This window comes from Myxocyprinus asiaticus, chromosome 33, assembly GCF_019703515.2.
Source record: "Myxocyprinus asiaticus isolate MX2 ecotype Aquarium Trade chromosome 33, UBuf_Myxa_2, whole genome shotgun sequence".
NCBI classification, from domain to species: Eukaryota; Metazoa; Chordata; class Actinopteri; order Cypriniformes; family Catostomidae; genus Myxocyprinus; species Myxocyprinus asiaticus.
The window spans coordinates 41480152-41495428 of record NC_059376.1 but is presented as its reverse complement, the minus strand read 5'-3'; the positions used below and the strand labels follow the sequence as shown (position 1 = coordinate 41495428).

General features: G+C 38.8%; 1 protein-coding gene across 1 annotated transcript in view; it reads left to right on the top strand.

The window, feature by feature from the left end:
* The window catches only part of LOC127423716 (eIF-2-alpha kinase activator GCN1-like), a 57629-nt gene extending 42701 nt beyond the window's left edge, over positions 1-14928 (top strand). The window contains exons 47-58 of the mRNA XM_051668235.1: positions 849-941; positions 1201-1344; positions 1676-1945; positions 2184-2297; positions 3359-3589; positions 5125-5318; positions 7575-7689; positions 8228-8324; positions 9829-9977; positions 10149-10256; positions 13024-13245; positions 14251-14928. Of these exons, the coding sequence (XP_051524195.1) occupies positions 849-941; positions 1201-1344; positions 1676-1945; positions 2184-2297; positions 3359-3589; positions 5125-5318; positions 7575-7689; positions 8228-8324; positions 9829-9977; positions 10149-10256; positions 13024-13245; positions 14251-14376 (1863 nt within the window). The 3' untranslated portion in view covers positions 14377-14928. The remainder of the gene's footprint in view (positions 1-848; positions 942-1200; positions 1345-1675; positions 1946-2183; positions 2298-3358; positions 3590-5124; positions 5319-7574; positions 7690-8227; positions 8325-9828; positions 9978-10148; positions 10257-13023; positions 13246-14250) is intronic.
* Positions 14929-15277: the final 349 nt, after the last annotated feature.

Below are 15277 nucleotides of genomic sequence, written 5' to 3'. Positions count from 1 at the left end.
TTATCCTTCCCTCCTTCCTTCCTGCCTCCCATCCTCCCTTCTTTCCTGCCTCCTGTCCTTTCTTCCTTCCCTCCCTCTTTTTGCCTCCCCTTCCTCTCTCCCTCCTTCCTCCTTTCCTTCCCTTTTTATCCTTCCCTCCTTTCTTCCTGACTCCCGTCCTCCTCCCTTCCCGTCCTCCTTCCTCTCTCCCTCCATTCCTTCCTTCCCTCTTTTCTTTCCTGCCTTCCATTCTTCCCTTCTTCCTTCCTTCCCTCCTTCCTGCCTTCACTCTTTTTTCCTTCCTCTCTCCCTCCTTCCTCCTTTCCTTCCCTTTTTATCCTTCCCTCCTTTTTTCCTTCCTGCATCCCATCCTCCCTTCCTTCCTGCCTCCTGTCCTTTCTTCCTTCCCTCCCTCTTTTTGCCTTCCTCCCCTTCCTCTCTCCCTCCTTCCCTCCATTCTTCCTCTCCACCAATAGCTGGTGTGTGGTGAGCATACTGGTGCACTATGGCTGCTGTGGCATCATCCAGGCTGATGCTGCACACTGGTGGTGGTTGAGGAGAGTCCCATTCACTGTGTAAATCGCTTTGAGTGTAGTGTCAGAAAAGTGCTATATAAATGTAACATTCATTCATTCTTTTCTTTCCTTCCCTCTCTCCTATTATCACTATAGTAATTAATAATAACAACATGTAATATGTCTAACACGGACACTGTAAAATTCAGGTTTATTTTAAAATTACCAATAATTTTTTTAAACCCTATCCAGTAATCAGGAATTACTGAAAAAGTCATGGAAAAATCAAGGAAATTCATTGGATTGATCAATGAAGTGTGTGTTTTTGTTGTGACACTGGTTTTTTGTTTTCAGGAGGATGAGAAGGCATCAGAGTTTGCGTTGGATGGGTTGAAACAGGTCATGGCTGTGAAGAGTCGTTCGGTGCTGCCTTACCTGGTGCCCAAGGTGAATTCTCACTCTCACAGTCTCTCTAAGTTAATCTGTGCATGAACCTGAAGATTTAATGTCTCACATAGCCAGAATTTTAATTATCAGCACAACGTCTGGCCCATATTGCGGCGTATTCGGACCACAAACTCCCAACATGCAGTTCTGCTCATGGATTTCTTGTTTACTCTCGTTTATTTTTAACATTTTGGTGTCAGTTCAAGATAGTGATGTTGTCTTAATTCTCTTGATCTGTGTTTATTCTTATGCTCTGTAGCTCACGGCTCCTCCTGTAAACACGCGTGTTCTTGCCTTCCTGTCTGCGGTGGCGGGAGACGCTCTGACACGTCACCTCGGGGTCATTTTACCAGCGCTGCTCTCATCGCTTAAAGACAAGCTGGGCACGGAGGAGGCCCTGCAGGTAAACACGACAGCTGTCAATCATTTCTGCCCAATCATAATTCACATACGTCTCAAATCTTTACTCCGAAACAGAGGTGCTCTGTTACTGAATATGTAAAATACTTGAAGACTTAAAGGACTGTACAAGAGAAAAACAGCAATGGAATTCCTTTTTTATGAGAAAACAAGGACGCATCAATTGTATATTCAATTACATTTTGCAAAATACAGTTTTATTCATGGTAAGATGTTTTCTTTTTTTGGCACTAAATTGGCAGATGAGGTAAAAAGTTTGGACCCTGCTAGTGTTGTGTGTAAATATAGAACTATATGTTTGTGGTCATCTACAGGAGCTGAGTAACTGTCAGACGGTGATCCTCTCTGTAGAAGATGAGGCCGGTCAGAGGATCATCATTGAAGATCTTCTGGAGGCCACTCGAGGAACAGACGCTGGGCTGAGACAGGCATCTGTCACCATCCTTAACGGATACTTCTCCAGAACACGTATGGATTACAGTGCTCACATACGCACGCTGCTGTCCGGACTCATGCGACTTATGAACGATCCCAATCCAGACGTGCTGAGCCAGAGCTGGGACACCATCAACTCCATAATGAAGGTACGAGAACCTCAAACCGATCCACTCTGTGACAGAGGGTTAATAAGCTATGTTGGGGAATAAAACATTTTTTATTATAAGAAATATTACTTACAGCAACATTTTCTAGATTGTAATTCTATTATTATTAACTCTGAACTGTCTGAACAGCAATCATTTATTACTTATAAATTAACAGATTGACTATACACATAAACAACACAAGTTGTAACGTGTGTGTGTGTGTGTGTGTGTACAGAAACTGGATGCTGGCAGTCAGCTGGCCCTGATCGATGACCTACACAGAGACATCCGCTCTGCTGCCGCTGAGGTCAAAGGTCAACACTTACCTGGCTTCTGTTTGCCCAAGAAGGTGAGCATCACTTAAAGAGTTAGTTTACCCAAAAATGAAAATTCTCTCATCATTTACTCACCCTCATACCATCCCAGATGTGTATCACTTTCTTTCTTCTGTAGAACACAAATGAAGATTTTTAGAAAAATATTTCAGCTCTGTTGGTCCTCACAATGCAAGTGAATGGTGAGCAAAAACTTTGAAGCTCCACAAAGCACACACAGGCAGCATAAAAGTAATTCAAAAGACTCCAGTGGTTTAATCCATGTCTTCTGAAGTGATCCAATCTGTTTTGGGTGAGAATAGACCAAAATGTAACACTTTTAGTTTTACAAAAAATGTTGACATCAGCAGTTTCCTTGGTGATCACGGTTTTAAGCTTGATTACACTTCCTAGTGCCATCTAGCGCTCTGCGTATGCATCAAGCACTAAGAAGTGTAATCGAGCCTGAAATCATGATCGTGCCTAGAGACTACAGTGGCAAGATGTAAGATATTTTGGTCCGTTCCTAAAACCAATTGGATCGCTTCTGAAGACATGGATTAAACAACTGGAGTCGTATAGATTACTTTTATGCTGCCTTTATGTGCTTTTTGGAGCTTCAAAGTTTTGGTCACCATTCACTTGCACTGTATGGACCTACAGAGGGGAGATATTTTTCCAAAATCTTAATTTGTGTTCAGCAAAAGGAAGAAAGTCATACACATCTGGGATGGCAAGAGGGTAAATGATGAGAGAATAACTAATCGTTTAACGCATCAGACATTGCACTGCAAAGTTCATGACATACTAACTCAGTACAAAATAGTATGCATTATGTACACTGCAGCAGGCACATTTTCTGTATGCAGAAATCTGATAAAAAACACATTTGATTTCAAGACAACTGACGCTAAACATGCAACATAAAATGAGGTCATGTGACAACAATGTAGCATACTATTGTCAGAATGTTTGTTGCATACTATTGCTATAACAGTATGCAGTACATCGTGTACTCAGTATTATTATGATTTTTTTATTCCTCCATTCTTCTCTCTTCTCAATTTTTTTTTTTTTTTTTTACTTTATTCTTCAGGGTGTGACGTGCATTCTCCCCGTGCTGAGAGAAGGCGTTTTAACAGGAAGTCCAGAGCAGAAGGAGGAGGCGGCACGAGCGTTGAGCGGAGTCATTAGACTGACATCAGCAGAGGCGCTCCGCCCCTCTGTGGTCAACATCACCGGACCTCTCATTCGTATCCTGGGAGACCGCTTTGCCTGGACTGTGAAAACTGCTCTGCTTGAGACGCTCACTTTACTATTGGCCAAGGTCAGGGGTCACCACAACTCTGTGCGAGTGTTTTTAATTATTTGTCTTTCCATTTATTTTATATATATATATATATATATATATATATATATATTCCAATATTACTTTTAAAAGATTTTAAACTAATTTTATAGAGATTGCACTAAAAAAAGAAAATAAAAAAAATTCTAACCGGTTCAAAAAAATTTATGTTTTACTTTATTTTTATGATATACACTATAACATTTTAAAATAAATAACTTACATTAAATTACACGGTTTTCATGACTTTGGGAACAATTCAAAACTAATTAATTTAACATTTTTATAGTGTATATAATAAAAATAAAGACGTAAATTTTTTTGAACTGGTTAGAATTTTTTTATTTATTTTTAATTTTTTATGAATTACAATTTGTTATCAAATAGTCATAAAAAACTTAGTCATAGAAATGTATTGGTCGAAAGGTCATAGGCTCATGGAAGTTATTACAAAAATAAATAAAAATGCAGTTCACATGAAACAATTGGTTAAATACACTTCTGATGAACATTTTCAAGTCAGATTGAGATTTTTGGGGGGACAAAAAAGTAAAACAAGTTATGTAACCATCTGGAGACAATAAAAAAATAGAAGTTCTATCTAAAGCTAAAATTCATGAAAAAAGAAATGTTGGCGTAAGTACTTTGAAATAATAATTATTTTTATTTTCTTCTCCCCTTTTTCTCCCCAATTTGGAATGCCCAATTCTTAATGCGCTTTTAAGTCCTCGTGCTCGTGTAGTGATTCGCCTTAGTGATGGGTCGTTCATTTTGAACTAATCTTTTATGTGACTCAGAAGAACGAGTAGTCTCAGAGAGTGATTTGTTCATTTTGTGTTGGCCACGCATGTGCGTTGCGCAACCTCCATTCGTTTGTTACGTGAAAACCACATAGGCGCTGTACAGGAAACATAAATGATTAGTTCACCTCTCGAATCTGCTGGTCCGAGTCGTTCGTTCTTTTGTCACGTGACAGCCGTATACGCTATGCAGTGACAAAAGAACGAACAACTCTGAAAAGAAGATTACAGAGGTGAACTAATCTTTGTTTCTCATAATTTGTCCTTGGCTGCATTATCAATTTTTCCTTATTGGGAAAAAGTTTGCGTAAGTGGACGTGTTGGGGGGATTTGGCTATTGAAAATGTAACATTTTAATTTAATTCTGCTCAAATGAACGAAATGAACTAAATTACTTGAATAAAGATTCGTTCATTTTGCTGAACGAGACTCAAAGATTCAAGTCAGTAATATGATCTGATCTTCCCATCACTAATTTGCCTCATTCCGGGTGGCGGAGGGCGAATCCCAGCTGCCTCCGCGTCTGAGACCGTCAACCCACGCATCTTATCACGTGGCTTGTTGAGCGTGTTGCCACAGAGACATAGCGCGTGTGGAGGCTTCACGCCATCCACCGCGGCATCCACGCTCAACTCCCTTTACGTCGTCTTTGTGCGGTCTCTGGATCCTCGTTACAGAGCGCTCGTAATAACCACTGTTTCTAATCTCATGCAGGTGGGAATTGCTCTAAAACCCTTCCTGCCGCAGCTGCAGACCACCTTCCTGAAGGCCCTGCAGGACTCGAGTCGGGCGGTCAGACTGCGGGCAGCAGAATCTCTGGGTCAGCTGGTGTCCATACACGCAAAAGTAGACCCACTCTTCACGGAACAGCTGTCGGCCATACGTAACGCAGAAGACTCTGGAGTCAGGTACGACACAAGCCCAAACCTACAAATGTTTTGAACTCAGTCAAACTGCGTTTTTCTGGAGTCGGCTCAGTCCTGAGATGTGTTGCTGACTCAAAAAAAAAAAAAGAAAAAAAAAAAAAAGGCAAAATTTTTTTATAATTGGATTAATACCTTAATTACTTTCTATTAGTAATTAGTAAGAATTGTGCAGAGCCCCTAAGAGGACGGGGCGGGATTTATTTTTATTTTTTTTTCTAAAATAGATTTGCATGACCTTGCAATATTTTTGTGATCCCTCAAAATAAAGTTACCATGGTTTTACTGCAGTAATCATATTTTAACCAAGATATTCTGAGTGAAACCATAGTAATACAGGAAAATGAAAACAACGGAAATAAAAACGATTTTGTGGTTACTTTGGTTTACTACAAATACCATGGTTAAAGTATGGTATTTGAAGTAAAACCATAATGACAAGATTAACCATGGTTACTATATAGATGCAGTATACTGTATTAAAACCATGGTTCACGCTAAAAACTATGGTTACTTCAGTCTACAAGGATATTACTATAGTAAAACCAAGGTAAATTATTCAGAAGGAACACAAAACTATAAACTAGTAACCTATGTAGTAAACATGTTTTTGCGGAAACCATAGTTTTACTATAGTAATAGTGTAGTGACCGTGATTGTAGTAAGCAACCGTGTTTTTAACTATACTGTACCATGGTTTTACTATAGTAATATTGTAGTAACTATGAAAAGTAGCTCTTTTTTTTTCCGGAAACTATGGTTTTAACACACTATACTGTATTCATATAGTAACCATGTTTACCACAAGTACCATGATTAAACAAAATTACCATTGTTTTCGTTTTTCTGTATTATTACTATGGTTTCACTATGCATATCATGGTTAAATTATATCCACCCCATCCTGTAAGGGGCTCCAAACAATTGCGTGTATTTGAAAGCAAACTAAAAAGAACAGTTCACCAATAACAACAGTATGAATAACAAGCACATACTAGAGCATGCAATAGTTTCCACCATGACGCTATGGTGCTGTGGGTGGTTGCTAGGGTGTTCTGAATGGCCCAAGTCCCTACACCACAATATTTGAGGTATCATTCATGACCACAGCAAAAAATGGATGAGTTGTGCATTGAAGTTTAATACTTAGGGTTAGGAGTTTGTTTAAATCACTAACCCTAAACATGAGCAATAATAATAGTGATGCTAGCAGACATCATTAATAAATAAAAAGAAGCCTTATTAAAGGGATAGTTCACCCCAAAATGAAAATTCTCTCATCATTTACTCACCCTCATGCCATCCCAGATGTGTATGACTTCCTTTATTCTGCTGAACACAAATGAAGATTTTTAGAAGAATATTTCAGCTCTGTAGGTCCATAGAATGCAAGTGAATGGTGAACGAAACTTTGAAGCTCCAAAAAGCACATAAAGGCAGCATAAAAGTAATCCATAAGACTCCAGTGGTTTAATCCATGTCTTCTGAAGTGATCCAGTCGGTTTTGGGTGAGAACAGACCAAAATATAACTCCTTTTCACTATAAATCTTGACAGCAGTCTCCTTGGTGATCATAATTTCAAGCTTGATTACAACATATAAAAAAATAATCGAGCTTGAAATCATGATTGTGCCTGGAGTCTGCAATGGCAAGATGTACAGTAATAAGGAGTTATATTTTGGTCTGTTCTCACCTAAAACCAACTGGATTGCTTCAGAAGACATGGATTAAACCACTGGAGTCTTATGGATTACTTTTATGCTGCCTTTATGTGCTTTTTGGAGCTTTTAAAAACCATTCACTTGCATTGTATGGACCTACATAGCTGAGATATTTTTCTAAAAATCATAATTTGTGTTCTGCAGAAGAAAGAAAGTCATACACATCTGGGATGGCATGAGGGTGAGTAAATGATGAGAGAATTTTCATTATGGGGTGAACTATCCCTTTAATAAGGCTTCTTTTTATTTATTAATGATGTCTGCTAGCATCACTATTATTATTGCTCATGTTTAGGGTTAGTGATTTAAACAAACTCCTAACCCTAAGTATTAAACTTCAATGCACAACTCATCCATTTTTTGCTGTGGTCATGAATGATACCTCAAATATTGTGGTGTAGGGACTTGGGCCATTCAGAACACCCTAGCAACCACCCACAGCACCATAGCGTCATGGTGGAAACTATTGCATGGTCTAGTATGTGCTTGTTATTCACACTGATTCTGTTTGTGGTGCAGGGAGACCATGTTACAGGCCCTTCGGTTCGTCATCCAGGGTGCAGGGGCAAAGGTCGATCCTGCCATCAGGAAGAACATCACCACCACACTGCTGAGCATGCTGGGACATGACGAGGTACTGCACACTAGTACATTTAGTTTTTGTTTATTGGATGGCAATCAAGACTAAACCTTCCAGTATCGTTTGAGTGATTTTTTCATTACAACTCTTTCTAAGCAAGACATTCGTAGGCTGACTTTCCCGAAAAGTTTAACACCATGTGACGGCCTGACCAGCCCGACACCGCAACATTGGCTCAACCAATGGCATGAGTTTGGGGAGGGACTAACTATTAGTTTGACCAATAGCAGAGAAAGTAATCGGGGAAAGCTGTTTTTTGCTATTCTGTTTGGTGACAAAATCAGTGACAGAAACAGTATTTTAAATAAGGTGTTATATATTTGAGTATGTTCAGTTAGCTTTTTTTATTAAAGTAGGTCATTTATTATATTGTGCATTTTCTGTCTGAAGCCTGAGAATGTGAATGCTTATTGTCTTTAGAACAGTGATCTAGCACAGGATGTGGTCGTTGCAAGTGTGTCAGTGTGGCCTCACCTTGCCTTGTGTGTGTGTGTGTGTGTGTGTGTGTGTGTGTGTGTGTGTGTGTGTGTAGGACGCCACTCGAATGGCCTCTGCAGGGTGTGTTGGCGAGCTGTGTGCGTTCTTGTCTGAAGAAGAGCTCAAGAGTGTCTTACAGCAGCATATTCTCGGTAAGAACACTCTCATCCAGTGCAGAGAGGTCCAGGAAGTAGTGTGGGGTGCGATGTGTTTTTATAATTGTTTATTTATGAATATGTGCTTGTAACTTTTGAATTATTTGATCTAAAACAGGGTCAGAAATGAACTTTTCCATTTACGGGCAAATTTTGCCCCTTCTATTGGGCATTCTTTTCTTTTTTTACCTCCAAATAAAAAAAAAGCTGTCAGCCTTTTATATCAAATACTTACATTTAATCAATTAACACAAATTTGAATAACTAGTTGGTAAATTTATTATCTCTTACTCATAAAATTCAATCAACATCAACTGATACTCTACACAATATTTTGTATAATTAGGCCTAAATAGAGGAGTTCATTATGGGGCATTTTTTGCCCCTGTATTTTGAATTTTGGGGGCATTTTTGTCACTTTCAGTGAATTTTTTTTTTTTTCCTGAGCCCCATTTCATTGGCTCAGTGCTCTGATGGCATCTTATCAATTTGGTGACAATTTACCACCTACCAAGGGGGCCTCAAGAAAGCTTAAAATTATTTATAATAACTTAAAGTATAATTTTCGAACTTAATAAAAATGCTAAAGAAAATCAAAAAAAATCTCTTTTTTTTTTTTTTTTTTTGTCGTTCAACGACATATATGCTGACATCATATTTCTATAACTCTCATTTTTATTGAATAACATACAGTCCTTGAAACCTCTGGAATCACAAAACTCATCAGGATTAATTATTTTTATCTACTGACACTCCTAGTTTCTGTTAATAAACAAAGTTCGAAGGGGGGGACTGGGTAGCTCAGCAAGTAAAGATGCGGACTATCACACCTGGAGTCGCGAGTTCGAATCCAAGGTGTGCTGAGTGACTCCAGTCAGCTTCCTAAGCAACCAATTGGCCCGGTTGCTAGGGAGGGTAGAGTCACGTGGGGTAACCTCCTCGTGGTTCGCGCTCTCGGTGGGGAACATGGTGAGTTGTGCGTGGATGCCGCGGAGAATAGCGTGAAGCCTCCACACGTGCTATGTCTCCACGGTAACGCGCTCAACAAGCCACGTGATAAGATGCACGGATTGACTGTCTCAGACACGGAGGCAACTGAGTTTCGTCCTCCACCACCCGGATTGAGGCGAGTCACCACACCACCACGAGGACTTAGAGCGCATTGGGAATTGGGCATTCCAAATTGGGGAGAAATGGAGAGAAAAAAAATTAAGTTTGAAAACAATCTGCTTTATCATCAATACTGCAAAATACCAGAACAAAAATATCTTTGCCTGTATGTTTGATTCTTCTAATATTGTCTTGGGCAATGTGCAGCTTTGTAGTCATAAAGGTTGAGAACCACTGTTGAAAGAAATTCTACTTATAGATTTTATAAGTGTGGTTATGCCATTGTGCCAGAACAAAGAAGACATTTCTGATTAATCATGACACATTCCCTCTGATGTAACCTAACACTGAATATATTTCTCTCTCACTCTCTTTCTCTCTATCTCTGTAGCGGATGTGTCTGGTGTAGATTGGATGGTGCGTCACGGGCGGAGTTTGGCTCTGGCGATCGCGGTGAAGTGTGCTCCTGATCAGCTGTGCACTGATGAATACAGCTCTGCTGTGCTGGAGGCCGTTTTATCTAGTGCCACTGCAGACAGAGTAAGAAACCGTACCTTCATGACAGAGCACTTTATGAGGCCGTTTTCACACTAGAGCTTTTTGTACAATTTGATAAAGTATTGATGACTGCGGGTGAATGTGTTGTGTCAAAATGCAGCCTTTCTACAATGCTTTCTCCTTCATTGATGTTGTGTTTGATGTGTGCTGTAGATCCCCATCGCCTGCAGTGGTATCAGAGCAATGGGTTTCCTGATGAAACACCAGCTCCGCTCGGGAGGAGATGCTGTGTCACCCCGCATCATCACACAGTTTGTTAAGGTGAGTCTGACTTAAAAGTATCCAGAAACACATTGTGAACTCTGCCAAAATACAACTAAAGAGTTGAATACTAGTGCACAGCTCACTGCATGCTCCACACTACACACTGCCTTTTTTTTTTAATGCGAAACAGATCGTTTAAAGTGTGCTTGGATGTTAATACATATCCTTTCTCAAAGTTACATTTATGCATAATTAATATGAAAAATGTATAATGCATTCATAGTAGAATGAAAGAGACCAAAAGGCAGCAAAAAAAAAAAAGTGTTATGGTGCAGAGAAATGGCTTGATGGACACCAGGTTTTTTTTTTATTCTTCCAGATAGTGATGTTGGAAATGTCAAAATAAATAATCTTTATTTACTATTGGATCTGGGGTACAACATACATTATATTGTTGATAACATTGTTTATTTTGTTTAACCTTCCTGGGCTGTTCGGTCATTTTTGACCGATTTCAATGTATTTTTCTTTTTATTTTTTATTTTTTTAATAAAGATTGTTTCCTTAATCTGAGTGGAACAACACTTTGGGACTTGCAGTCTAAACATAAAAAAAAAAACAACTAAAAAACAATTTGACTTGATTCGATGAGTCCAAGTGGTCGTAAAAAATGCGACACCTTTGTTGTTTGCAGTCAAAGTTGACCGATCATAGGAAATGAGTGGGAGAGACCCTGACACGGAGCATTTCTTTTTTATAGATTTGTAGAATACAATCAATAAATCAGTCACAATGCTGAACACACACACACAAATGAAGAGATGGGACTATAAAAGATCAAAAGTGCAAAGCGCACACACACACACACACACACAACACACACACACACACACACACAAATGAATTGGTGAGGCTATAACACAGAGCAACTTTGTCAAAACAAAAAAAAGACAAATAAAATCAGCCACAATGCAGAATGCACACAAAAAATGAGGGGGTGAGACCATAATACACCCACAATGCAGAACACGAACACACAACCGCACACACACAGATACCCACACTTTCACACACACACACAGATCAAAGAACAAAAACACAGTCTGAGTCTGACCCCAAATGTATATGCTTAGGTGTGGGAGTCACACTTTCCAGGCAAAACACTGCATCTTTCTGTTATGGAGTTATTGAATTTTGTTATTTGAAAAAATCATTGGTAACAATGTGTATTCTGTGTCTTTTTGTAACTCCATGGTCAGGTTTGACTGTAAACATTATGTGACATTATTGCAAAAACTGACACTTCAAAACGATGAGTAAAAATGTAAAACTTTGACAAATAATAGTTTGATGAATGTCTAAATACAGTGTTTCCCACAGGATTTTGTGAGAATGTGGTGGGTGGACCTCAGACCCTCTAGTGGGGTCCGGGGGCATTTTTGTACATTTTAAAGTTAAATGCATCAATCTGGTGCACTTTGAGAGCAAAATTAAGAGGCTATCTATGAAGATCTATGAAGAACTTTGTGCTCTTGTAAACAATTTTGTGCTCTAGTAGTAATTTAATCATAAACACACTTGTATAGATATGAATGGTGATGACACGGCAAAAAAGTCACACTCACAGAGAGTAAACGAGACTGAGTTTAATGCAGTTCACAAATGGTCAAAAACTAATATGTTAATTATGGAAGAATGGTTACATGTTCTTAATTATTCAAGACTAGTAAACAGTCAGTAATAAAATAACAATACAAATAGCAATGAATAGAAATAGATTAAACATAATAGAACAAAAAAATACAAATGAAGAAAATTCAGTGTTTTTTAAACAGCTTGAATAGTTTTTAAAAGCGGTATCAATTATTCAAGTAAACATTCAGAATGAACTGCAACATAAAAGTACTACTGGTCTTCACTGTATGATTATAATACATTAATACTTATTAAAGCTACTAAAGTTATTCAGTCAAGAGCAGTGAGTGTTTTCTCATTTCTTGTTCTGGTTGTTTGATTATTATAATGACACACTATTAACTTTTACACTTACAAGTCCCACATTTTAATACAAATCTGCTTTTTTCTCTCTGTGTTCACATGAATACCTCACCAAGACGGGCATTTTACCGTTCAGGTGTGCATTAGCGCGCTCAAGTTCAGCACTCACACATATACCGCCTGTCAATCAAACAGGCCGCAGTTGTTACTAGATCACTTATGGATTTTAAAATTACACTCTGGATTATTTTCAACAGCAGAATAAGAATATGAACTTTCTAATAAGTGACACAGGCCCAGGCTATCACAAATATAGCTGGTTATTTTTTCGTAATTGACGTTTTAATCAGTCTGTTTTTCCGGTCGGGCAAGTAAAATTCTCTTTCACTTGCCCCTTCAAAAATCCACTTGTCCCAGACAAGTGTTAATGTCGAGCCCTGTGAGCCATCAAAGAAATAAAGCAAAAGTGGTTACCTGTGTTGAATCAATTGAATTTGGCAATCCAATCAAATAATAAAGTCAAGAATGAGGTGTTAAAATAAAGATTCGATTCATCACACTGGAAGTGGAAGCTCAAGTCGAGCGCATTGTATTTTGGGATGCTGTATCTCGTGTAGTGTGCTCTGGTTTTATACTGCAGGTTTTGGCAAATGTGAATACTGTTTACAGTATACATACTATCTACTACTGTATTTCAAATATATTGCATGTCATTCCAAACAAGATAAATCAGGAGCTACATATCAGAAATTCTGATTACATTTATGTTTGAATGTTCTAAACTTGATTTGTGAGTGTGACCATTCTGTTGTGGCTCCTCCCACAGTGTTTACAGAATCAGTCGAGTGATATTCGGCTGGTGACTGAGCGCGTGCTGTGGTGGGTGTGGAAGGAGGCGGAGATTCCCACTCTGGAACTCAATCTGGTCAAACCGGTGATCAAAGCGCTGCTGGACAACACCAAAGATAAGAACACGAGTGTCCGAGCGCAGAGCGAACACACACTCGTCAGCTTACTGCGACTGCGACAGGGAGAGGAGGGCATGCAGGTAAGAGACCAAAACACACACACAAACACTTTGCCGATTCATTTTCGTTAGTTTTGCAGAAATGTTCACATATTGACTTCTGCTGTCAGCAATAAACGGTATAGTTCACCCAAAAATGAAAATGTTTAAACCCATATGACTTTTTATTTATTTATTTATTTTATCCCATTTTCTCCCAATTTGGAATGCCCAATTCCCACTACTTAGTAGGTCCTTGTGGTGGCGCGGTTACTCACCTCAATCCGGGTGGCGGAGGACAAGTCTCAGTTGCCTCCGCTTCTGAGACCGTCAGTCCGCGCCTCTTATCACATGGCTCGCTGTGCACGACACCGCGGAGACTCACAGCATGTGGAGGCTCATGCTACTCTCCGCAACCCACGCATATCTTACCACACACCCCATTGAGAGCGAGAACCTCTAATCGCGACCACAAGGAGGTTACCCCAGGTGACTCTACCCTCCCTAGCAACTGGGACAATTTGGTTGCTTAGGAGACCTGACTGGAGTCACTCAGCACACCCTGGATTCAAACTCACGACTCCAGGGGTGGTAGTCAGCGTCTTTACTCGCTGAGATATGCAGTCCCCCCATATGACTTTCTTAATAGAACGCAAAAGGTGAATTTTTTCAAAAAGGTATTCAGTTTTTATTATGTAATGTAAGTGAAGAGTAACTCCGGTCTATCAAGTTCGAAAACTCAACAGACAAAAAACATCACAGTAAAAGAAATCAATCTGACGTATGCACTGGATTGCAAGTCTTATGAAGCCATACAATCACTTTGTACAGTAATTAAACATATTCACACATTTGGTCATGAGACGTGATGAAAACCAGTGAGGTTTGTTATCAGCATAGCTGTCATTTTTTATCTAAGTGTTTTGCCCTTCTGATTTGATTTTAGAGAGAATAACGACTTAAATTTCATTCTGTTCATCGCACTAAGGGATTTTAACTGCATACACACGAGCGCTTTTAACTTTTGTATGTATAAATTGGTTTCAGAGCATCAGTGCAATCCTGGACTCGGCCAGCAATGATCTGCTGTCAGAATGTTACCGCAGATCATTGAAGAAGATCTCCGGCCTTCCCGACTCCAACGAAGAGATCGATGACACCATCCTCACGTGATTGACAGCTTAAGCCCCGCCTCTGCATCCGGACATTTCAGTCACCGAAGTTCTTAGAGAACGCTTGAATCTACTCAATAGTACATTAGAGAGCTGCATCAGTCAGCCATACACACATGCACACACACACACACACACACACACACTTCTCTTGTGCTAGCTTTGACTGTCCATGTCATTTACGCCACAATGAATGAAAGCCTGGGAAAGTGTTTATTGTGCCGAACCCCCAAGTCATCATTTAAAATGAATATTTTCTTTATTTGGTTGGTAAATTTGTCTTAGATTTCTTCTGAAATATGAAGTATTTAGTATATTAATTTGTGCCAATTCTTTACAAACACTGATATTCTAATGCCCTTTTTATTCAGTTTGGATGGTGCATGGTTTTTGATGTAATTCATTTCTCAGTGTGTGTGTGAGAGACCCATGAGCCATTAACAACCCAAAGGATGTAATGCTGATTTTTTTCAGTTAACAATGTGGCCTCCAATGATGTTGAATGAATAAATAGAAAATGAAAACCTTGGTTTAATAAACGGTTTGAATTAAATTACTTTTCGTTTGTCTTTAAATCATTTGCAGAATTTTTAATAAACATTGTTGATCAGAGCAAATATCGTAAAAGCTTTCTTGCAATAATAGTTATACTTTATTATGATTTTTAAAAAACAACAACAACAACATATACATAATACTTGTCTGTTGTTTTGAATTATAAGTTACGTAATCATTGTTTGTGTAGTAGAAAGCAAATTTTCAGAGGGGTCTCAAAAATCTTAAAGTAGTAATCTGAAATGTAATTTTCCATGATGTGTTTTCAAGTTAACTAGTGGTTTAAACTAGTTTTTCAAATGTGTTAGACATATTTTTTCAAATATTATAATATTTTAATTGAAACT